The sequence below is a fragment of the Electrona antarctica genome (genome assembly GCF_951216825.1).
Source record: "Electrona antarctica genome assembly, chromosome: 13".
Lineage (NCBI taxonomy): Eukaryota > Metazoa > Chordata > Actinopteri > Myctophiformes > Myctophidae > Electrona > Electrona antarctica.
Genome location: NC_136794.1, coordinates 31,211,844 through 31,238,647, shown reverse-complemented (window position 1 = coordinate 31,238,647; position 26,804 = coordinate 31,211,844). Strand labels below are relative to the sequence as shown.

The following is a 26,804-nucleotide window of genomic DNA, read 5'->3' as shown; positions in this document are numbered from 1 at the left end:
TCTTTTCTACCGCTTCATAAAACGGCCAGTGTTGGGTTACTTAAAGACGAACTGAAATGGCTGTGGTGTTATGTGGTCAGATGGGTGGATCCGTGAACACTTTGGAGATTTCCTAGTGGGCCCTGATCCAGAAAAGGTTGGGGCTTTAATACTGGCCCTTTATATCTATTCAAATATGCTGCTGTCGGGTCATTATTCGCACCCTCAATATGTGCTTCTATTTTGATGTGGATGGTTTAGGGTTAGGGTATCAGAGGCTCCATTTTCATCACCGCTAAACCCTTTATCCCTAAACTTCTTTGCCTTTGCCTTTGCGCAAGTAATAGTTTTCGTCCATGTCGCCGTTTGATGCGTATGTGCCGTGCCAGCGTATGACGTAATGACTACTTGTGCTTGATATGGCAGTGGTGTCAGATTACATACATGTATACATAGGGCATTACCTTTAATCCTCCCGACACTAAAACATATCGTCATTACCTGTACGTCACCATCAAAAACCAATTACACCCTGGCATTGGGTCCTTTAATCCACATCTTTATTACGTCATCATTGAGAGCTAGTTATACCAGTTATACCCTGACGTCATATGCTGCTACGATACATACGCATCAAACGGGGCACAAAGTAACCACAGTATACCGCTAATCAACTTACAAATTACATATACATATACATAGAGGCATTTCCTTTCCACCTTTCACCTTTCCTTTAATCCACCCGACACTGATCGACATATACGTCACCATCGAAAGCCGATTAATCCACATCTTTATTACGTCATCATTGAGAGCTAGTTATACCAGTTATACCTGACGTCATATGCTGCTACGATACATACGCATCAAACTGGGCGCAGAGTAACCACAGTATACCGCTAATCAACTTACAAATTACATATACATATGTATACATATACATACATATACATAGGTGTGATTAGGACCCCAAATCACACCTTAGAAAGCATGAGTGTTTTTTGACTGGGGGGTCATATTTTGACAGCAGGAATTGCCCGTCATAATTTGATGTATTAGGATGTTGATATTCATTCATCAGTCACATAGAGGCATTTCCTTTAATCCACCCGACACTGATCGACATATACGTCACCATCGAAAGCCGTCTCTTACCATACTTAACAATACTACTTTTTTACCTCCAAAAACTAGGTACGTAGCAAATAGCTAAACCTAATAATTCAATATTTAAAACGTTCTTTCACAGAGAAGCTGAGATTTGACAGTTTGTAGCGGTCGACAGTAGTTGTGCGCTCTGCTTGCGCACTAGTAAGCCATTTATGGCCTACTTGTGTGCAACAAGCAAGTAGGCACTCGACAGAGTGCAGTTCTAGTTTTTACTATTTTGCAACGTGTCAATGTAGATCGGCTAGTTGAACTATTCAAAAATGTTTTTCAAAATAGTAAAAAAAAAAAAGGCAAAGAAGTTTAGAGATAAGGGGTTTAGCGGTGACGAAAATGGAGCCCCAGATACCTAGCTGTATTTCACTTGTGACCCAAACAGCAGATTAAGGAAGCGGACTGCTTGTTGGATATCCACAATTGGATGTTATTTGGCCTGTTATTTTCAATAACAATCTAACCTTGGAGAAATACATTATTAAATCATTTGAGCAATTGTGTTTCTTTCACTTTAGGCAAATTTACAAGACCAAATCCTTTCTCTCCGCAACAAATTTGGCAGCGGCCAACCACAAATTCCACAGCCAAGATTATTGCAATTTCCTTTATCTGTCATTAACAACAAGTACCTCAATGTCCTTCAGGTGATCCAAAATGCAGCAGCCCGAAAGTTTAACTGGCACTAAAAAGTATAAGTATATCCTTTAATTCCTCTACTGGCTTACTGTGAAATGGAGAATCGATTAAACCATTTTATTGATTAATTTTAAAGCCAGAAGGTCAGATGTGTACAGTAGCTAGGGGGCTACTGTACATATCTGACCTTCTGGCTCCGTATGTTCCCCAATCCTAAAGTGCAAAATGGCATTGGTCATAGTAAATGACTAAATGTATTTGATGTCAGCATACAGCGCATAGTCAGGATGTGCCTAATGTGAGCATTGCATGACAACATTGTTTATTAGACACTATCTGAAATTGTGTCTATACAATAGTAATCAGACATTAATGCTATTCGTGCGCTCGGGTGGCACAGTGGTAAAGTACCTGCCCACCACCTCTAGGGATTCGAAGTCACCGAACGCTCATATGAACACAATTGGCCCGTGTTCAGGGGGAGGGAAAGTGGGCGGGGAAGCTGATATTTGTCACTACACGTTGCTCCTACGGGCTGGGGGCGGCACCTAGCTGTCAGCAGGGAGTATGGGCTGGGGCTGGGGCTGGGGCTGGGGGCGGCACCTAGCTGTCAGCAGGGAGTATGGGCTGGGGCTGGGGCTGGGGGCGGCACCTAGCTGTCAGCAGGGAGTATGGGCTGGGGCTGGGGCTGGGGGCGGCACCTAGCTGTCAGCAGGGAGTATGGGCTGGGGCTGGGGCTGGGGGCGGCACCTAGCTGTCAGCAGGGAGTATGGGTGGGAGGAGTCACGTTGCTCCTACGGGCTGGGGGCGGCACCTAGCTGTCAGCAGGGAGTATGGGCTGGGGCTGGGGGCGGCACCTAGCTGTCAGCAGGGAGTATGGGTGGGAGGAGTCACGTTGCTCCTACGGGCTGGGGGCGGCACCTAGCTGTCAGCAGGGAGTATGGGCTGGGGCTGGGGGCGGCACCTAGCTGTCAGCAGGGAGTATGGGTGGGAGGAGTCACGTTGCTCCTACGGGCTGGGGGCGGCACCTAGCTGTCAGCAGGGAGTATGGGCTGGGGCTGGGGGCGGCACCTAGCTGTCAGCAGGGAGTATGGGTGGGAGGAGTCACGTTGCTCCTACGGGCTGGGGGCGGCACCTAGCTGTCAGCAGGGAGTATGGGTGGGAGGAGTCACGTTGCTCCTACGGGCTGGGGGCGGCACCTAGCTGTCAGCAGGGAGTATGGGTGGGAGGAGTAGCATGCTCCTACGGGCTGGGGGCGGCACCTAGCTGTCAGCAGGGAGTATGGGTGGGAGGAGTAGCATGAAGGCCCTACAGTATGTCCTCCACATTCATCTGACCTGTCCTGGCCCTTATTAGCTCTTCCTCCTTCCTAATTATCCCATCACATTCTACTGTATCTTCACTCGCTTTATGTTTTCCTCTGCTTCATTTCACCTCAGGCAGTATTATTTTCATTTCATTTGTGTGATCATGGAGCCTCCCCTCACGGTTCCATCACTGTTTGTTTTGCTACACGCCGAAATTTATTCTTCCTTGATGACAGTTTTTGCTTGAAGATTTTGTACCTCTGGCTCTACCTGGATTTAAAATAAACACTTTTATACTGCTTACAGACTGTCATCACACCATCATGCCTTTGCCCATGGCATTCAGGTAGTCTTTGAAGACTTGAACCCCCCTGTGTGTTAATGTGTTAATGTAGCATCACAATCATTTTAACCACTGATCCGGAGGATCCCTGGCACAAAACCTTTGCTTCACGGGCAAATACATCATATCATTGTGGGGGTCTTTGACATGAGTTTGAGAACCACCAAAGTACTTAATAAAAAAATGTGGTACGAGACTACGGACCACTGTAAATGAGGCATACCTGAGTCGGTACAGAGAGCTGGGCTGGCCAGGTGTCCCTGCTGGTCTACGCAGGCCACGGCCCTGTAGCGTAGGCCCTGGCCACACTCCTTGACCTCCCGCTGGCTCCTCCAGCCCTGCAGGGAGCCTAGCGCCGGGGGCTCCGCCAGGATGCAGGACGACCAGTTGCCATATGGCTGGGACAGGAACTCATCAAGGCAGGGACAGGCCTCTGTCTCCACTAGCGGATGCAGCTCCTCATTCAGGCAGTGTTCCTTCTTCTTACTGCGGCCTGACAGAAGAGACGCAAACCTCATGTTTTCCATGTACAACAGACAATAAAGAGACATAATGCATTGTTCCGAATCAGAATCAGAATCAGAAGCCTTTATTGCCATGACATGTAAACCTTTTAGGAATTTGGTTTGGTGGACAGCAGAGTGCAGTTACAACATTAGGACAAGTGCAAAATAGGACAAGACAGTGCAAAAACATTTCCCTAGGTCACAAAAACGAAAGAACAGACTACCTCCCCGGTAGAAAACAGCGGAGAACACTGATGTCACCAAATATGGAGATATAGGAGATATTGGTTAGTGAAATACAAGGAAGAGGGCTTCCTATGCCAAATTTCCTAATGGGTTTCCCTAGGCCTTTCGGGGGACGCTGTGGCACTGCGCGCAATGAGCAATGCAACACTGGTCCAGTGGTTTGTGATTGTGCGTTTAGCTCTGGAGTGGGACATACACAGACAGACCCATAGACTAGTATTATATAACAAGATTGGTCTCTTGCAGATGCAGAGCCACGCTGGAACAATCAACAACTAAAGCTTAAAGTGAAGACTAAACTGGCTCCCTGTCAAAGGGAGAAGCTCAGCGAAGTAACACTATTTATTCACAGTCAAAATTCACCCGTGTCTGGCTGATCCTCACTTTGTCTTTCAAAAAGCATATCTCGCGCCCATGCTGCGTGGACGTGCAGAGACCGAGACAGATATGGAGCATATGATTATGAGAGCACTGAAGATGTGTCCTCAGGGAACCCACTTGTGTTATCTGTCTTCAATCAAAACAAAAAAAGGAAAGAAATCCCTGAAGTTAAAAAAGGAGCACATTGCACACACTATGTGGTTGCTCTAAAAGGTTTGAGTTGAAATAAGAGTTTTTTTCTGGGTCATGTCACTTCCTTTGTAACCCAAGTGCGGTAGATTATTTTTGTTTAATTGAATGAGAATTTTATGTGTAGGCCTATTCTGAACGTGTACTGTAGACAAAAGAAAAAAAATGCAAGGCTCATTTCAGGGGAGACTTGACAAGTTAACATGAAGGAAAGTCTGCCTGCCTAACTCACACATAAGCTCTTTTCTCTCACTCTAACTCTTTTTCATTGACCTTTTCTTTACCCTCTGTTACATTTCTCCCATTTCGTTCTATTTTTTTTCAGTCATGATTTCTTGCCGGCACAGCGTATTTTCCATTACTATTGATGACCAGGGCCACATTGTCTGAGCCTTTATTTCAAGTGTATGACAGCGGAGGAAAAATGGTCACAAAGCCACACATCAAGCACTGCTGTATATAATATACCCTCTCCTTATCTGCGCTCTAATGAGGAGCGAAATGAATGCATTTATTCACACTAAAGAGCCGCTATCAGAGTGCCTATAATGCCAGACTCTCAACAGACTTCACTTCTGTGTACTTATAATTAGTCCTGTCCATTTCAGCTGCTGAGTATTATTAGCATAGCGGCTGATTATGCTACCGATCTGAAGAAAACATGGTGTTCCTTGCAGGCATTGTCACTCCAAGTCTCCCTGAGTTAGAACGCGCGCACGCACGCGCGCGCGCGCGCGCGCACGCACGCACGCACGCACGCACGCACGCACGCACGCACGCACGCACGCACGCACGCACGCACGCACGCACGCACGCACGCACGCACGCACGCACGCACACACACACACACACACACACACACACACACACACACACACACACACACGCACACACACACACACACACACACACACACACACACACACACACACACACACACACACACACACACACACACACACAGATCCTTAGTTGTTCTTGTTTAGACATCAGTGATATACCACCCGTATCACATCGAAGCGATTTTGTTTTTGTGTTCGGTATTCCACGGATATCTTGTGACAACGCCGCAAACCGCCGCCGCCGGAATAATGTGCGAAAGATTGTGTCTGTGTCAGCGCCGTGAGACGCTCACATTGGACAATACGCTTGGCATTCGCTGCAGAAATGACATTGAAGGAGTTCATAGCCTGTAACAAAAAGAGACTATTCAGGCTTGAGGAGATCCACTGAGAGGCTTATTGTGAGAGAGCGTCTTGGCGTGGGCTCGGCTGATAAGACGACCCCATCTCACTGGCTCGGTGAAGCGGCGGGCGAGGGGAGAGGAATCCTAGTTTAAATGAAATAACATTCATTCTCAAATGATAAAATGTGACGCAGTGCAGTGCACCAAAGTAAAAACCTTTAGGGCGAGGTCGCGTGAACGCAACCGCCCATGGGTGACGGCAGACTGCTGGGCAAGCACTGGCGCTTTGGCATGGGGGGTCTGATCAACATATGGAATGAATTCTGTACTGGGCATATATGGAGTGTGTCTTGAGTGTATACAGGGATTGATGAGGTCAGATCAACATAAGGATTGTCATAACAGGTCAGCTCCATATATGGAGATCTAAGGGTGGCAGCGGGGGCAGTGTACAGGGTTTGATGAGAGCCCAGGTAGGGCCAGGACGTAAGTTTCGGACCTGTTACCATAGTATAAATGCGACCTACAGTCGCATTTATACTAGGGCAAGTGGGCATGACCACTTGCAAGTGGCAAGTGGGCATGACCTTGGGCAAGTAGAACTTGATCTGTACTTCAAGTGCCTCTGAGACCTTAGTGTCAACCGCTATCCAAGACCAGCCTGATGACAGGCGGTGTTCATGTCTTGTTCAACAGTTTGATGTTAGCCGCATGGAAGCTGGATCATTTGCAGAATTTGAGAATCATGATTCAACAGTACACAATGCAACAGAATGTCACGTATGGAGATTTGCACTGCCTGCTGTTGCCTGTATACCAGCTCAGCATAGAGTGTCCGCCCTGAGGGAGGTTGGCGGTTCACTCCCTGGCAGGGTGAAAGACTATAAAAATGGTAAATTGCTAGGCACTCAGGAGGATCTAGCATTGGATTGGGATACATACCCAATGTGTCAAATATGTGACAAAATATGTCACATATGACACATTATCATGTCCAGGGGGTGTACTTGTACATCAGTGACATGCCCATATGGTGTACATGTACATCATGTGACATACTAGCGCCATGTCCAGGGAGTGTACTTGTACAGCATGTGAGAAACTAGTGTCATGTCCAGGGGGTGTACTTGTACTGTACAGTAAATCAAGCTGCCTCATGCTACAGAAACAGGAGATATAGCTCCTGATCTATAGGCATGGCTCGGAGACCGTTGGTTCCCAAGGCTGCTTGCTTACTTACTTATATGCCTGAATGTGACAATAAACACCTAGAACCTTGACTATATGCTATTTTAACTAACACCTTAATACTGTCATATATAGCAGGTATTCTGTTTAATGAGGCAATGTGCGGAGTAAACACACCTTGAGCTCTGGGGTGCAGGGTAATGCTTATGAAATCAACTGAAATGAAAATATTTATGCTTACCGACTGTCAACACTATGTCTGCTAGGCTGATACCACGTATGGGGCCGGCAACAACAACAATGCAGTGTCTATAGCTAAAGTGCTCAGAGATCACTCCTGCATTGAATATATATTACCCAGGGGATAAACAAATCACTGTTTAATTATCATAATTAAAGTAAACACCTCGCTTGTGTACTGTAGGCCTACAAATAAAGTGGCAACAGAATCCCTTGACCTGAGGCAGATGGAGAGAGAGAGAGAGAGAGAGAGAGAGAGAGAGAGAGAGAGAGAGAGAGAAGACCCTCTGTACCCTGTTCCCGGTCCAAACACTCTTATGAACTGGCATTCTTTGTCCTGGAATCTGAGTGTGTTGCACTTCCGAAGGAAGTCCCTCTGTGCGCTCCATCTGTCCCTCTGTGTGTTTCAGAAGTGGGCCTTATTGCAAACATTGTGAGTGTGAGCTGCCTGCCAGAAATCTGTTCCATCGCCACCTCTGCTGGTGGCTGGCTGGTGGACTGCTATAGAATTATGATACCCGAGATGAGAAGTGTGAGTGTAGGCCAGTGGTTCTAAAAGTGGGGTACGGGGACCCCCCAGGGTTCCTTGAGGGGTTTCCCAGCAACAATATCGCAACCGACCAGCAGTCTTCCGTCAACTACAGTAGGTGGATGCGTGCACGCGACATCGCCCTGTAGGGCGTCTTACTGGTATAGCATCAAGATCTTAACTACTTTAACCATATTTACCATATTTGAAAATATAAATAATTTACTAGCTTCACAATGAGCTAGTAAATTGATATTTAGCTTTAACTAAACGTTTAATAAAAAGCTGGGGAGATGGGGAGACCCTGTTACTGAACAAACACGATAGCAATGAAATCAGAATATAATAGAGCTATTTAACAATAAACACATCACTTACTGCACCTTTAACATCACAACTTTCCTCTTATGGGGTCTCTAGTACAAAACCTTTTCAAATGTGGCCAAATACAGAGAGGTCCTTGAAATAAAAAAAGGTTTGAGAATCACCGGAGTAGAGTAGACTATAGTCATATTGGGCCCTGATATTAAAGCTTAATTTAGTGTAAAAAACAAACAATTTTTTTTACACATTAACTGAAATAAAACACAAAAATGACAGCAAAAAAGGTGAAATGAAGTACAAATGTGGTCAAGGCCGCCATGAATCCCACAGTAAGTACTTCCACTAGATGACACTTTAGTTCACTGATAAATCCCCCGCTATCTTTATTCAAGGCTGACTGACGGCTGCCCGCCCTCACACAATCGGACTTTTACCATGATATGTGTGTTTGTCTGCACGCATCTTCCAGGGTCAATCTGTGTCTCTCTGCCATAACTCGCCTTTTGTTTTCCCTCTTTACCACGTATTTTTGAGGGGCGCTAACCCCTCCTGCTTTTGTCCCCACAAAATGTCTGCAACACAAACATTAAATGCCATTGACAATGAAGGGAAAATTGTCGTCATCTTGTCCCCACACGTCTCATATTTGCCATCGGCAATGAAAGGAGAAATTAGGTCAAATGTCCGCCAAATATGAGGTCAAATGTCCGCAACACAAACATTAAATGCCATTGACAGTGGGGAAGGGGTGTTCCCCCACTAAAATTAGTATTTTGGTCGCTCCCGTGCCCTTGAGTCACAACTCGCTCATTTCTTTAAATTCAAAGTACTATGTAAACTACGAAATTAGGGCTTTCATTTGGTATATATAGATCGTGCGTGTAGGCCGTCTCTACGAAACGGTATCAAGCAAAAAGGAGCGTTCGGTAAATCGGATTAAACCCCATTTGCTGAGCTATGGGGTGATGAAACTGAATGAGCAAATGGTATCGCGCACGCCGCACAATGCCTGGCACAAGCCAAATAACGTCTTTCAATAGACATAACACAAGTATATAAACACAATGGACACAAGGACGTGGCAGGAACTCACCTCTGCTGATTATAGGACAATTACAAAGAGATGCGTTATGCGTAGGAGAGATGACGCAGCCTGCACTGCGCGGACATCTCCATGCAGGCGTGCAGTGCGTGCAGTGTGTGACCAAAAAAGCTCCGCCCCAAGGGGGGCCCTCAAATTTGCTCCAGCCCGGGGGCCCTCAGCAAGGTAAATCCGGCTCTGATGACCACACCTCTAGGCGCAAATACCGGTGTCGGCAAAATAGATAGCGGGTGACGCTGGACCAAAATACCATTAAGGGACAGAGCAAGCTCCTATACTCTTCATTTTCGGGCAGCGGCTGACTTGCGGGCCGCGTTGCGGGTAGCGGCGGAGACAAAAATGGAGCCCAAGATAGCAAATTTTAAGGGGCCACACCTCTTATACAATGCTAAATCCCCAAATTACAGGAAAAGTGCCCCTGACGCAAGATAGAGCCCCATATGTACAAAGGAGAAAAAGGATGGGCGCCCAGCTGCCCACTGGCAAAGTGGTCCATGCAGGGCCAGGCGCATGCCACATATAGGCTTTGGCCTGACAGCGCGTTGCATGTTCGAGTCCCGTTCATGACGACCTTTGCTGCATGTCTCTCCCCGAGTCTCCTTCTCTCTCTCCCTCTTTCCTGTCCATCTTCACTTGATACTATCAAATGTACCTCCCGCTGTGGTCTCCTGATGTTTAAAAATTTCAGGCCTAGAAAGAAACCAGTGATACACATCCTTTAATGATGGTGTCAGATTCATGTCAAGTGGCTCAATGGGGTGATGAAGAAGACATCAGCAATCAAGTGCCCTCCGTTACAAAAAAACAAAACACTGCTTTCTAATCAGTGGCAGAAAGTGTTCACAGCAGGCGATCTTTGAATATGTAAATGAGCACTGAACACACTTGTGAGGCATGTTAGCAGCAGCTGAACAGTTGCAAACAGAGATAGGGTATAAATAATGGAATGGAATATGGAGCTGCTCCCTGAACTCTCTTCCACCACCCCCTTCCATCTGTGTGATTTTAGATTTTAGCTACATAACAATTAGGATTTAGAACAGTGGTTCTCAAAAATATCAGATATACAAGTTTACAGCGTGTCACTTCATGCTGAGCTGTAAGCTTGTACATCTGCATTTTTTTTATTTTTTTTTACATTTTTAGAAAAATCATGAGCGTTTTTTTAACAGAAATCTTCTCTTCTGGGGGGTCCCTGGCACAAAACATTTTCAGATGGGGGTCCACGGCCAAAAGTTTTAGAACTACTAATTTAGAAGGCATTTGTAGAATCGGCCTCAGGTCTTAATGGCTTAACACACTTCGGCATCACAACACTACTCACTACTCATCAGAAATTCGTATGTTCACTGTTCAGTAATTCCCATCATGAATCCATTTGACATCTGCACATATTCACGTGTCTTCGAACGGAGTCTACATCTACAACCCAGCCCTCAGGTTACTGAGCTTTGCCCTGACCTCTCTCATACCTGGCTGTGATCTGGCAGCTTGGCGAAAGCTCAGAGAAATTGACCTTGACTTGTCTGCTCTGGGACATCTTGATCTTGAATGTGCTTAGCACTAAACTGGCTCAGCCCAATGACGGAAGTTTATTACAATGTATACGCCTGGTAAAACTTGCCTACACTGTGCACCGCTTTCCAACATATTGACTGGGTATTTTTTACTATTTTTTGAGAATTTCGGAAAGTCAAAGTGAAAGGGTTTAAGTGTCTGTGGGTTTCGTATTGAACCAATGAAAAGTATCAAGGTTCAAGGTTCGAGGTTCACTTTATTTGTCATTTCACATGTTTGCACACAGTATACGAAACGGAAATCGTACTCAGGACCAGCAGTGTATATTTAAAACCTATCAATAAAAAGAATAAGCATAAAATCCCAAAGTGCAGTGCATTAAAACTGAGCAGCATATTAAAAAAAAAAAAATTGCAGCTAAAGTGCATTTCAGTAGCATGACAGTCCCCGGATAGAAGCTGCGTTTGAGCCTTTCAGTCCTGGCTTTGATGGAGCGCAGCCTCCTACCCGAGGGGAGCGGGGTAAACAGTTCATGGGCTGGGTGAGTGGGGTCCTCCATAATCAACAGCTTGTGACTAAATAATAACTAGATCAATTCGTAACACAGTTTGTTTCGAATTTATGAAAAGTAACAAGTTTTGGACATTATTACTGATTATTATTGACCACCCGTTGGCATCAGTAGCTGACCATTTGAGCAGCCATCATCTGGGTGAAGCTGAAACTGAATTTCCCAGAGGGATCAATGAAGTTCTACCTATTCCAGAGCTGAGGTACACTCTCTGTTCACTCGCCCGTGTGAATGTTTTCAAAGCTTTTACCCACACTGAGCAACAGCATACCTCCAGTCAGCTTGCGCAACATGCTGCAGCTCAATGGGATTTAGGGGAATGATAAACTTTCTGTCCAAAAGACAGACAAATACTTACGTAATACAAAATAAAAACTGTGTTGGAATGTAGTTATTTAGTCACAATCTATTGTTAATACTTTTCTTTTCTTAGATATTTAAATTAAAGAAACAGACAGATTTAAGCATTTCACTTTAAAATAAATAACAAAAAAGAAGATCTACAAACGAGAGTCACAGATCTGCTATTTCCCTGCTACTTTTGTGTGATACTGTAGTATGACAATGTATGGCATTCATTTCCGACACACTTTTTTCAAGAACAAAGTAAATACAAACATAAATGATTACAAAAAAGGTGATCCTTACTGCTACCAGTGTTGTTTTCGTCGACTAAAATGAAAACTAAATGAAAACTATGATGACTAAAACTAAGACTAAATATACTGACAATTTTGTCAACAAATAAAAACTAGACTAAAATGTTAGGAAGGGACTAGTGGACAAGAGATCCAGTATGAGTCATTTTACAATTAGTTGCATGCTGAAAATAGACGATCTACAAGCTCACAATGCGTCGCACTGCAACGCGTTGTGGGCTTGTAGATCGGCTATCTTCAGCAAGTGAAAAAACAGTCATTACGACGGCATCGACTAAATCAAATGTAGATTTAGTCGACTAAAATCTTGTGGGTGTGAATTCATAGCACAAAAGACAATAACGGCATGCTTTAAATTAAACTGTCAGATACTTCATTGTAGGTTCATGTGCTGCATGTTGGCCAAGAGGAGTTTGGGCATGCAGGACAGCTGTGTTGCTGCATAATAAGGTCTGACAGTCTGAGGCTAGCATGTCTGGTTAGAAAAAACGCATAGGTTCCCGAGGCTAGCTTAAACCCCCAAAGTATGTTCTCTCTGCCCATCAATTCACCTGACAGAGGAAAAGTAAGGCTAAAGTATTGGAATAAAAAGGAAAAAAAGTTGTCCAGCGAGAGTTGAGAAACTGACTGACCGTGACCATTCTGCCCCAATGAACACTAGTATACAGTACATCACAAATATAAACTAAGCTACAGTATGGAACAAGCCAGAGCTGATTCTTAATGCTGTGCATTTTTAAGAGCATTATAGATGAAGACAGTGTATGTTTACAACTACAGCCCCCTAAGGAAACTGATCAAATATTCATGAAGACAAACTACCCAGCCTGTTTTAGTGTGTAATTCAGTCTTTGTCATCCGCACTGAAATAAAGGGATTACAAGCTGCACGGGGCCCTAATTTAGGTCTGACACCAGACTTGGGGGCTGCGGAGGGAGGGAGGAGGGAGCAGTGTTACAGTAACAGAAACCAGAAACAGAACAAGGAAATGAGGTTGGACTGGATTATGGATGCCAGGGCAGAAGAAACTGCACCATATATACTCTGTCGTGAATGCTGCACGGAGAACAGCAGGGAGATAATTTTAGTATGCCTCTAGCACTGCACTATACTGTTCAGGGAATACGTTTCCGCACAAGTGTGCTGGAAAGGGCTGGCAAAAGGTAAATAAGCTGTGACAGTGTATGTGCTCTATGAGCTCTAGTGAGTGTCCTTTTGTTTTAACAAGGACACACTAAGGCATTACTGTAGGAGCAGCAGACTGCCAGACGCTACACACTCAATGTATTGACTCTGCCTGCGAGACACGAGGTGGAGAGAGATATATAAAGAGAAACCTGTATGTAGGATTGACACATTGCCTGCCATTGACGTAAGATTACGCCATCTCCAATCCAACGTATGGCCGCTGTAAATGTCATTATTTATATCATATCATCTTTCAGTGATTACACTCTAGTGTAATCACTGAAAACCTATGATTGATGCTACGACTTCCAGAGAAGAATACACCCGAAAATCGCGTGATCCAAACAAAATATAGCCCGTCCACTCCAACGCTAAAGGATTTATAAAAAGGCATCTATCTCGGATTTCTATTCCCAGATTGCGTTTAGGTGAAAACAAGCTTTATTACATTCAAATGCCGATAACTAAAGAACGAAAAGTCACAATCTTTTGAGGGGTGTTAGCCCCTCTAAAGCTTAGCTTAGTTTGTTCCACCCGTGACGTCATGTGTGGGGGAAAGTCTATGGACTTTATGACTAACTTTCTTCCGTATGGCCAAGTCAATGGCAAATGACTTCATCATCATATACATTATCATCATGATAAAAGGCGGACCCTCACTTCACACAAGTGTGATTTATTTTATCCGTAGATAGAAGAGACCTTGTCCTACACCTCCCCCCCTAGACATCTGTTTCTTACATCGTGTCCACATCGTGGGATCCAAACGGGGTCAAAGCACTGGTGGTGGCGGGTGAAAGAATGAATTAATACCTGGCAGTTGATTTAACTGCCCCTTTCATGCAGAAGTGGCAAGTGAATATGGATGAGTATGGTTAGCCACTGTGATCATCATCCGTTTTCCTCTACGCTGGCAGAGATGGGTGTTGTTCGTGTGAAGACTTGTCTGTCTGTCTGTGTGTCTGCGAGTGGGAGGGCGACTCCCCCCTTACCTGTAAGCGAGCGCTTGCGTGCCCGCGAGCTGCCACAGCCGACGCAATCCGAGAACTTGGACCACCCGGTCAGGGTGCAGTCGTCCCTGCAGGCCACCCGGCACTTTCTGATCTGGGGAGGCACGGCGCCAGCCCACCTCAGGCACGCTGTCATGTCGGCCAGCTCCTCGCTTTCTCCCACGCAGCTGAGTCCTGGAGACATGGGGAAGTGGGTGAGGCGTGTCACTCTGATTAGAAAATCTTCACTTCAATACCGGCTCAGATCTTCATCCAGCCATAACACACCACCACCACCACCACCACCACCACCAGGCTTGCATCAGGGACAGAATAATCTTCCTAATGTGTGCTTGTTCACACCCGGTTTAAATGATTACATAAAATTGCAAAAAATATCTGCACACACCAGTGACAGTTTTGGCTCCTGTATACATTATATACTGAAACATTGTAGCGCATGTGTCCAAATTGTGTTTTTCTCTGGCAAAAAAAACACACTGGCACGGCTGCTGAGGAGCTTCATCCCAGCGCTTCGATCATCAAAAAAGGAGATTTGTTAGTGCTGTACTGTGAGTCAAGTACTGTGAGTGGGTTTTTGAGAAGGAACGATGACATAAGTGCTTTTCTAAAAAGTTCTGAGATTTTCAGCTAGAAAACGCTAGGAGCAGCCACACGTAAAAGTCATAGCAGGTGCTCGGTGCAGTGCCTTTTCACTACAGTAGGTCAGGGGTTCTCAACCTGTGGATCGGGACCCCAGGGGGTCTCCACATGATTTTGAGGGTGTCCCCAGATGAAAAGAAAATTAAATTATAATATATGAAATGGAATAAGACCATTACTAGATCAAAAGTAATCAACCATAAAAACTGGTCAAGCATTAGCCAAATTGTCAAATAATACAAAAAAGAGGCAAAATAAATTGCGAGGCGTTGTGAGCTTGTATCTGCTATTTAATTTAACTGTGGAACCTAGCATAGAAAAAATCACACCCGTGTGAACTGAGTGGTGTAAGGTCTTATATAGCCTGATCAGCTGTGGTCTGACGTAATGTCTGACGTAATGAAATCACACCCGTGTGAACTGAGTGACCACTTTCCTAGATCTAGGCTATTGCGCAACCTTGAGCAACCATGCTCATTTTTTGGTACGAACAGACAGACAGACAGACAGACAGACAGACACGTAAACTAACAAAGCCAGTCGTAGGAGTGGTTTACACCACTCAAAAATAAAAAGGAAAAAACTAGATGGACATTCAGCCTTATTGATGCCAGAATCAGTTTGAAATAGTTGCACACAATAAGACCGGTTCATTTCCAATTACCAGGCACCTCTGGCCCGATCTTGGGTGCGCCTTTCCCTTTATCCCTAAACTTCTTTACCATATTTTACTATCTCGAAAAACATTTTAAAATAGTTCAACTAGCCGATCTACATCGACACGTTGTGAGCTTGTAGATTTGAACAATTTTAAAATGTTTTTCAAAATAGTAAAAAATGGCAAATAAGTTTAGGGATAAGGGGTAAGAGGTAGCACAAGATATATGTAGAAGTCATTAAACTAGCAGTCAAACTGAACAGTCAGTCCAATGTAGTGCCTTTGAGGACTTCTGGGCCCCTAACCTTGCGGTCTTGTTTCCGAATGGAAACAAGACCGCAAGGTCTTTCTTCGGTGCTATCCTTTTGGACCAATGCTGTGCTTGACTGTTTTTTATTGTCTAATATAATTAACAAACAATCAATCAATCAATCAATCAATCAATCAATCAATCAATAACCATTACTACAGTACATGTGTTTGTAAAAGCTTTCCAAGTCCATCAGTGGAACAGAAAAATGACCGAATATGTTTGGTCAAAATTGCTAGCAGCTAAAGAAAGGAGCAGAAATGCAGAGAAAAGCCTGAGAGCAGAGTGCAGGATTAATACAAAGAAGTACGTCAGAATTTATTGAACGGCAAAGCTAATGCTTGCTTTAAAAGCAGCTGGAACGAAAAAACGAACGGAAATATATATTTTTTGCAGAGGATGGGGTTTGAATTATAATAATCAGTAGTCCTGCCAAGCATTGAAAAGAAATGAGTTCCCTAATTGCCAGAAGTGTCATTTTTAAAGTGTGAGTCATACGGGGAAGTTAAGAGATATGTCACCATAAAGCCTGATATATACTGTACTTCGTTGTGCGACGAAATATAAATCACGTCACAGATGCGAGTACGGAGCATACATTAGGCACAAGAGGGGCACATCCGTCTCTAATAATGCATAATTTTTTAGAATCCTACTCCAACCAAAAGCAGATATTGGGGGGCTTGCATGGACATTCTGGGTGGGGGTGCTGGCGATGTTATCCCTAAAGCGTGAAACCCCCCACTCCCACGTCCACCCACCCTGCTCATTGATCCACAAACATGCTATTGATTCCCATTTGACTTTTAAATTTTGCCCTCTGACAGAAAACACTGTATATTTTGCACATCTGCTGGGAGTGTGTGTGTAGGCGGTCTTGATACAAAATCCCTTTAAGGCATCACGAGGGCAGGCTGGAGCACAGTCAGTGCACTTATGTTCTATTGAAGTCACGCAGACAGAAAGCACTCTGCTGGTAGGGCTGTCACAATAATCGCCTAATCGCAAATTATTTGAGATCATCACAATTATTTTGCATAATCGTCATGTTAAAAAATGTAGGCTACATATATTTTGAAACATTTTACCTGCTCCATGTCATCTAAAGGTATAGTTGCTCAGCTAATATTCGTTAATATTAACCTCACAACAGACACGCCTATTTTCCCCTGTCGGTTTTCAGTTCCGCCTACTTAAGCTACTCCTCTCTCTCTGTGTCTTTCTCTCTCTCTCTCTCTCTCTCTCTGTTTTTCTCTCACACTCACTCACTCATGACTCTCATTGTCTTTTATTAGCCGGGCCCCAGTGTGAGTGCTGACAGTACTGACATTTTGATTTGGAATTGTGAGCCATCCATTTTTAGCACAATTATTTCAGCTTCTCCTCCTCGGCTTAAGCCCTACTCTTCCAGCATTTGGCCTTTCATATGATCTCTCTCTGAATCGTTATCATTTTCATCCTTACCTACAGTACCTCCACCGCCGACAGGGATTGTGTTTAATTACGCAATTACTTAGAAAGGTTACAGTGTTTGTGGACTCTTTAAAATGACCTTGTGTTGAACTATATCCATCACCTCAACCAAGCCCTTTCCTTCTTCTTCTTTGAAGATGCCTGTCAACCTTATGAGCTCCGCTCTCTCTTTATGACCAGATTGTAACATTTTAATCAGGTCCCCTGTCTGTTGACAGCCATTACCTACACTACAGTAGCTCCCGCTCAACAGCCTCCATATTACAAATGCAACCATCGTTTCCACTCAAATCATCTTTTCACGTCCTTACATCTTTGCCACTGCAACCAGAGGTTAGGGGTCACTCACGTGAGAAGCTGTTTGATCGCTCATTATTGCTCCGATCAATCGGAAACTTGATTGATGTTGCTAACTTCCTGTCAAACAACGTGAACATGGCTGTTTGTTGTCCACAGTTTGACACCAGATTCACGATGTGCATTAATGATACCGTATCTCATTCACTCCTGGAAGTCTGACATTAGCATTCACTCCCACAGCCTGCCTTGCATCTTGCATAAGGAGAAAGATGTGCTGAAATGAAAATAAGCCTTTAATCAGACCATGGTTCATGCTGGTTTTGTAAAAAGCCAGAGCTTCTATTAGGAAGGATTCCTACTATTTGGGCCAAGATCCTTGTGTGCTTTGGCTTCATCTAGCATTCATACATTCCGATAAGCACTCTGAAATTATTGCTCGTTGAGGATGTACCGTTAAACAATTCAAACCCTCAACTCAGAGTGAATTGTGGAACTGAGAGCATGGGTCTCTGTCAGGCCCTTGCTGGAAGTTATTAATAAGGCGGTAATACCCCCTAATGCCTGCCATAAATTCTTGCCTACACACATTGCAAACTGTGATCCGGCAATGTAGCGCTGTTTGAGCGACCATCACTCTCTGTCCACTTGCATTCTGCCAAGGTACGAGCCTTTTGCCGCCTCACTGGGTGCAATTTACAGCTCACTATCTTGGCCTATTTATTCTGCCGTATGCTGATGAAGCAAGTCTTTGCACAGCACCTCACTTGCCTTTGCTCATTTGCATCGCAGAAGAGGTTTCTTTCAAACTATTTTTAATTGTTTTTGCACCTGCAAACTCACAGCGACTTCTGTGAAACAATACTTAATTGAAGCTCGAGTGTGCTCCAGGGTACTGTTGTTAAGGGGTAAGAAAACATAAAAGTGGAAGACACAGGCTTATAGATCACAGGACGTTACAAATACAATACATCTTTGGAAGCATCTCATTTTGGTTTTCTTTTTGCTGGGGGAGGATGTTTGAATCACATGTATCAGTGAGTACCAGAGTAAACAGCCGCAACAGAGTATTTCATGTCCGATTAAAGTCAAGCACGGGAAGAAAATCATATGCGCTTGCCTGTTTTCTCAGAGACAAATTACAACTGCACGCCCTGATTTGGAATGTGAAGAGGAAAAACGTGCAATAGCATATCGTCTCTGTCGGGTGGAAGCCTCATATGTCCAAAACTGTTACTTCTCAGGACTCAAATTGAAATATAGCTAAAGTAGCAGATCTACTTTTAATGCCTTATGTACTGTATTATGAAATAACACAAAAAGCTAGAATATGGAGATAAGGTTTCTGCCCAACAGCAACAATGTGCATTACTGTACATCCACTAGCTCGCCTCCATCCGTCCAAGCAGCCTCCCTCATGTATGGATCCCAAGCTGTAGAATGACCTCCCACCACAGTGTGAAAAAACTATTCAAAAATGTTTTTCAAAATAGTAAAAAAAAAAAGGTTTTATGGTGTTATTGAGCACAAACGGCAAATTCTGGTAAACCACTGTTGTAAGGAGATGTATAGAGACATGGAGCTGGAGTATACAGCAGATGCATGTCTCTCAGTGCAGTGACATTCTGTGGTTATTTGCCATAATCATATTAAAAATGGTATCATTTTCGGACAAATTCAATGAGACTTAGTGTTGGGGGGTGCGTCAGCTAGGTCAGGAGGGTGCACGGCAGACTGCTGCTCTAATTCATTGACCACATACTGTAAAATGTTCATGGAAATTTACTCCAACGTTGCATTTTGCAAGTGGCTCGGCAGAAAAAGCTGTAACAATTGTGTTACAGAAGTGAATTGTGAACCGATATGTAGATGGTTACTCAAAAGCATTTGCATTAGCCATATCTATTATACAATTGAAAAGGTGTGCCCAAAACGCTGTTCCCAACCCAGGAACAAAAGCCACCAGCTACTACGTCACTCCAAGAGTGTCTGACACACTGCAACACACACTGCAATAACCCACTAAACACACTAACACGTCACAGACTTACCCTCCGCGTCGATCCACGGCTATCTCCTCATGTCGCGCAGCACGCCCACACTGAACACCATCCGCGTAAAAATTGTCATCGCACTGCCACTAAAGCCGGCTCCCGTCCAGACTCACAAACAACATCAATATCAATAATAAACACAAACACGCCACAAGCACCGACACCCCCGCCTAATTTGTTGCCACGTCTATGAAAACAAGCACAGAAACAATGCCATTCAACACGCTACTTACACACACTACCACTCGCTTACAATACGCGGACCTGGCAACACTACATCCCCTCTCCCATTTGCTCACAGCCAACCACGTGACCCACGAGAGCTTTTATGTTTCTGCAACACCGGAAGTTACACGCTACACACACACACATTAGAAGAACAACACGAACACAACACTACACGCACACACACACACACGGGCCACTGTTGCCAGGTCTATCAAAACAGGCCCAGAAACAAGCAAACAGACCCAGAAACAAAGCCTTTCACCACGCTACTTACACACACTACAACTCGCTTACAATTCACGACCCTGGCAACATTGTTCCCCGTCTTCCACAACACACACAGTCCCACACAGACACACACACACTGATTCGGACTTGGATGGACAGCGGCGCGATTACATAAATACACCGTTTAATTCATGCAAACACGACAATTGCACCACCAGTTTCATTAATGTAAACACGACAATTGCGCGACCCGTTTAATTCATGGAAACATGACAACTGCGACGCACCGAGGCGCATGGATTCTGTGTGTGTGTGTGCGTGCGGGGTGACTCTGAATTGGAGTGTTTATGTCAGTCAGCGATGCGATCCCTTGTTATTCAGCCAGGAAAACAATCTAAACATTATATACTAACGTCAGCATCGGGCAGATTAACACACACAAGCGTTATTAGTTGAGTTTTCTTATTGAAGTGCCTCTGAATTGTAACGCTGTGTTTATGTCAGTCAGCGATGCGATCCGTACCAGCACCATATGCACGGACTGGAGAGAGGCGAAGTGTTTCTCTCCCTTCGGCTCATGTAGCCCTCATTGCAACTACAAATATTGTTCCCGAACAAACAATGTGGGGTCACTGCAATCCGCAATCCAAAATAATGTAGCCCTACTATAATGCAGTCAAGGTCCCCCAAAAAATATACTACAGTATGTTCTGCTCCATTCTCTACAGCTTTTGGTTTCCAAAAACAGTAATTTATTGTAAGCAAACAAAAACAGTAAACAGCAGTTTCATGTCTGCTTATTTTCATTTACATTCATTTCCTTTGATGTGAAAATACAACAAATAATAATAATACCCATCCGTTACTACATGTCAAGGGCACAATACTGGAGTGGAGTCTGTCAAATCCCGCTATTTCCTTCTTCCCATTGCGCTGCCCACGGAACTAGGATTCGCCGCCCGAAGGGCGGCGAAATTCTAGTAAAGAACAAGTGAAAACTAGAAAAAGTGCCCTTCTGGGCACAGGTCTCCACCAGGAGGATATGACTGTGTGAGATGTTTGGCAAAATGTTTAGGAGTAATATAAACATGTTTGCCTTTGATGGCAATTGGATGATTTGAGGCATTTTGTTCCAAAAATGTGTTTTGCAAAAATCAACCTGTTGGTGGCGCTATAACAGGCCAATGTGAAAAGGGTGGTATATATTCCTCAGCCTAGTAAGAAAATGTGTGAAAGATTTCACGTAAATTGCATGCTGCGTTCATGATTTGAGCCTTTTGTTCAAAACGGGGCAATCTTGCAAACTGTGAAAGCCAATTATAGCCAATTAGGATGGAATATGAAATATCGGACAGATCCGACTTGAGCACATGACCATAGAGATACTGTGTAACGATTTGTGAGATTTTTTGACAGAATCTGGAGGAGTAATATCAAAAAATGTGTTTTACAAAAGTCGGCCTCCTGGTGGCGCTATAAAAGGCAGATGCGGAAAATGCAAGTCAAAGGTTTGTCCTTGGCCTCTAGGGAGTGTGCATGCAACGTTTCACGCAGATCGGTGCAGTTTTAGATAAAAAATGTGAAAAGCTGCCTCATGGTGGCTCTATAACAGGCTGTTCTGGAAAATGCGGGGCAGAGGTTCATCGTTGGCATCCAGGGAGTGTGTGTGCAAAGTTTGGCATCGACCGGGTTAACGGTGCCGGAGATTAGCTGGTAACAGACGGACGGAAGGAAGGACGGACGGACGGACACACACACAGACGGAGTGCAAAACATACTCTCTCCCCATGTCTTCGGCCTGGTGGAGACAATAATCGGTCCCTTTGCTGAAAACTGCTAGGCCTACTTTAAGCCTCATTATTTCTAATGACTACCACTCAGCACTCACTAACATTCACCACAAATTCCATTCTCACACTTAAGTTATTTTGAAATGTCACAGTTATTTAACTTAACGTTTTTCTAATCAAAATCAAATATGAAGCTGGTAAAGGTCAATGAGGATTATTACTAAAACTAGGAATCCGCCACCCCCGTCCCTGCTAAAAAGTCACACAAATACACTGGAGAAAATATCTGCTGTAATTAGGCCATGGAACTGAAATGTGCTGGTGTACTTCTGTGCTGTGCAGCCGAGCAGAAACGCTGCAAAGTTCTCAAGACACAACACAGAGAGCAGTGATTTGGTTTCAATCTTCTCAGGAAATTAGATACAACAGCTAGTCTCTCTAGTACTCCACTAAAACAAATCTGAAATGATCCAATTAACACTCTCTCTGCCTTTTAAAAGATTTTAAAAGATTTCTGTCCACTAGCAGCAGCAGTCATCGACTCCACACTTTCAAGGGCGGTCTAGAAACTAATCCACACTGCTGAGATACAATGAGACACCACAACTAGGGCTGGGACTCGATTAAAAAAAATTAATTAATCAAAATTAATCGCATGTTTAATCGCATATCAATATTTTACCAGAAAAGCAATTTTCCCATCCACTGGGCCCAGCAAATGGGTCTGATCGGCCTCTACTCCCATTGCATGCACTGGGGTTTGTTGTCTGTTGGTTGGTGCACCGGTATGGTTGGTACGCCTGAAATTCGTCAGTGGGTGGTTCTGTGGTGCAAAAACTAAGCGCGATTAGTATTAGAATAACTTTTTTTAATCACGTTATTATTTCAGAAAAATAAATCAGTTAAAGTACCTGCCCTAACCACAACACATTCTTGACTGTTCACTGCCAAATCCCGTGAGCCACCCAGAAGCGAGTGAGTGCCATGCTGAGCGGTGCGATGTCGAAGTCTGCTTCTGCCGACTCAAGGGCCGTTCAAGTTGCATACTGATAGGCAGAGAATCACAAATCATCCGTCCTCGTAAACATGCAACACAGCGGGTGTGAGAATGTGTTGTGTGATGTTGTTTCAGACTCTTAAAGCTGCACTATGTATTCAGGTCAAACTTTGTGTCAAACCAGAAACAGGGTCGTAGCAAAGGCTCACCTAGACACAGGATCTAAAAGTCTCAATGTAAGAGCACGAAGACAAAAAGTTATTCAACTCCTAACATACAGATTGGAAAATTACATTTCATGCATCAAAAAAGTTACATAGTGCCGCTTTAAGCCTCTGGCAATGACATATACCGGTATCATATGCAGTTCATTTTTGTACCGTACATTGTCTATGCACAATTGCACATCTCATATGGCATTGCGGACATCAGTCGGAAGAGTTTCTAAAATGACTTTAAAACTCCTTATGGTTTAGTGCCGACTTACAATTCTCCTGAGCGCTTTCTGTCTGCCACATATCCCTTTTTCTCCAACCACTCTCCATCTGTGTGTGTGTGTGTGTGTGTGTATGTGTGTGTGTGTGTGTGTGTGTGTGTGTGTGTGTGTGTGTGTGTGTGTGTGTGTGTGTGTGTGTGTGTGTGTGTGTGTGTGTGTGTGTGCGTGTGCGCCGTGCGTGCACACGTGCGTGCATGCATGCATATTTGTGTGCATGGGGTTGAACATGCTTCCAGCCTCCTGCTGAGCTGAGTTCTTGCCGTCTTGATGTGCTGCATTCATTAACGAGAGCCCACTGTCGAGATGACATCATCAAACAACACGGAGACAGGCCCAAGCGAGCACGCTTCTCTGGCAAACTGACAGCTTCTTCATGTCCCCATCACTTCCTCTTGTTAAAGGAGCTGTTCTCTAAGAGGCTATTAAGTCTCATTAGATCCGGACTGCGGGATGGAGGGTTGAAAATACAGCGGAGAGGAGAGGAGAGGAGAAAAGAGGAGAGGAGCACACTTGCCTCTTGTCTCTAGGCCATTGCCACACGATTCCGCCGTTCCAGCCAGCCCTTGTCGAACGGTGTCAGGTACCAGCGTACAGCTGTGCCATTTGTGTACCTTCCAACTATGTAGAAACACACAGATGAGAACCAAAGAAGACGGTTGCAACAATCAACATGAATCACCCAAAGACACAACATGTGTGTGTGTGTGTGTGTGTGTGTGTGTGTGTGTGTGTGTGTGTGTGTGTGTGTGTGTGTGTGTGTGTGTGTGTGTGTGTGTGTGTGTGTGTGTGTGTGTGTGTGTGTGTGTGTGTGTGTTTACCTATAAACTGGACACAGTGGGAGTGATTCACATTCCCTCTCCTCGTACAAAGTGTCTGGACACTCCAGACCTCCATGGGAGGACCTCTGAGTGATGGTGCGGTATCGAGACTGCGTGATGGCCGTGGTGTTGTCTGTCAAACACAAACATACTCAGCACAGAGCACAGGTTCACACTACAGTCACTGTTGTTATGAACTTTGCTTTCCCAAGACAGACACAAACTGGAACGAGAGGGTATAGAGGGGTTAACACTGATCAGGAGCAATAGCTGCACCCAGAATGTGGCTGTGACTCTGTGGTATGGTACAGTATGTGCACACTAACTGATTAACCACTTAAACCCTCTAATCTTAGTGAAATGGAGTTATAACTGTACTTGGACCAATTTATTCCCAGGTATCTACACCAAAAATACCTGATCTACAAGTTCACAATGCGACGAGCTCTTAGATATGCTATTTAAGAAGATTGGAAATGTTTTGCCCGTAATGGCATGCCCAAAACAGGTTGCACACCACAGGACGAAAGTATTTAAACCACCACAAAACAATGAAACAAATACACTGCAAATAAGACGAGTGACACAAAATGTCAGAGACAAACAAATTTACAATGTCCTTGGATGGTTGGGGTCGGCTTATGTCAAGTGAAAGCAAACAAAGTAACAATCTTCTCTGGAACAACACATGGTGACCTGTCTAAAAGACAGACAGAGACCCCATATGCCCCATGATCTTATCGCAACTGACCGGCACTTATGGCCGTAATGTCCTCTAACGTCTCCCTACCGTCTCTCTCTCTCTCTCTCTCTCCAGACGCACAGCGTACCCTAATGGCTTCATTTGCCTCAGACACCAAGGCTCATTAAACAATGCTAATTACTAAACATTGAAAATGGCGCAATTAAGAAAGTGATCACATCGCCGGCACACCCAGTGGACTAGAGCATATTTACAGTACAGACGAGACACCGGCGTAATTCTTTTTTAAACAATTACATACTTTTGATTTCAGAGACACTTAGTGCACGTCCACAGAGCGGTCAAACACATTAAATATCTATTTTCCTCTTGATGAGTCAGCTTAATGTAATTTACAATTAGTAGTGATATTTCTGTTAAAATCTAATCATTGTAAACACTGGCATGACACTTTTTTGGATGGCAGAACTGCTCCAGCAGTTAATATAATATAATATAATATAATATAATATAATATAATATAATATAATATAATATAATATAATATAATATAATATAATATAATATAATATAATATAATATAATATACAAGGTTTCATGGAACAGTAAGAGTCGTCCCAAGGGGAATGCTATTGATTGTACTCGTATACCTGCATATACAGCTTTATGAGGTGCAGAACTTGTATGCTTTTCATTGGTTGGTTAGTGGTTACGTGACAGCATAGACTTGAAGTAAATTGGTTTTGTTCCAACACAAAAGGTACAGGATCAGGTTTCCTGTATGCTGTGCCTACTGACAAAGATTACTAGAAGATTGCAGATTTGTAAAATGTTTTGGTTCCTCAACATTGTAGCAGCAATAATAAAAAAAATGATTTGGAATAGATCTAAACATACACTATACACATATAGTCACAATCGGGTGGAAATATTGTTTGTCCAACACTGTTACTTTTCTGGAAATGGGAAAAAGTACTTGTGTACTCTAGTTATAATTTACACATAATCATAATTATAATTTAGATCTAGTTATAATTTACACAAGCTCAAGGTTATTAATGAGACGTAGCTTGCGGAGTTAGTTCAGTCAGACACACTCGAGGGGGTTCATGCCGTGCTCAAAGGCGCATACTATACTCAAGGGGTTAACATGCTGCATTACTATGTGGGTGTACAAGTGTGTGCAAGTCCCACACGTCATTCGCCGATGCGGCAGTCAGCTGACCAATTGGGCGGGCTACTTAAGCTCACCAGTCTGCATGCTCTTCCTGCCTTCCTCTGCATATGGTCCCTGGTTGTATGTGATGTTTTTTCCCACCTCCACCCCAGCACCACCGGTGGGCTCTGCTATTTATGTTCCCCATGGGGGGTTATTGTATATCTATCTCCCTGCTCTTAATGTTTTATGTTGTTGCTTAATCTTGCCGAGCAGGGAGAAATCCAGCAGAGCCGAACGCCAAGTCAAATATCATATGCACACTCATTACTGATTCTGTAATAAATATTGGTAAATCTATTCGTGAGTTGTCTGACTGAACTGATTAAATGCTCATAAAACCCACAGACAGACTCGACCACTTTCACTTTAAACGTTTCAAATTTGCAACAGGTGCAACGTGTCATGATGCAACAGGTTGTGGACTATTTTCTCTACCTGCGCAATACGCAAAAGTATAAGTACTGTACAACGAAGTAGGGCATTCATTTATGGGAAGAAAAAAAAACATAAAAAGCTGAAATATGGAGAGGAGATATGTTTTCTGCCTGACAGCAACACTATATGGTTCCTGATCTGCATTGTTCACTAATCACTACAAACAAACCAAAAAGAACAGCATGTTATT

General features: G+C 43.9%; 1 protein-coding gene across 5 annotated transcripts in view; it reads right to left on the bottom strand.

Moving 5' to 3' along the window:
- thsd7ba (thrombospondin, type I, domain containing 7Ba) overlaps positions 1-26,804 on the bottom strand; it is a 376,466-nt gene that overhangs the window by 78,855 nt on the left and 270,807 nt on the right. For all 5 annotated transcript variants that reach the window (XM_079518802.1, XM_079518803.1, XM_079518801.1 and 2 more), the window contains exons 15-18: positions 24,258-24,390; positions 23,954-24,057; positions 14,249-14,440; positions 3,653-3,922 (exon numbers count right to left, since the gene is read on the bottom strand). In XM_079518802.1, coding sequence (XP_079374928.1) covers positions 3,653-3,922; positions 14,249-14,440; positions 23,954-24,057; positions 24,258-24,390 — 699 coding nt within the window. The remainder of the gene's footprint in view (positions 1-3,652; positions 3,923-14,248; positions 14,441-23,953; positions 24,058-24,257; positions 24,391-26,804) is intronic.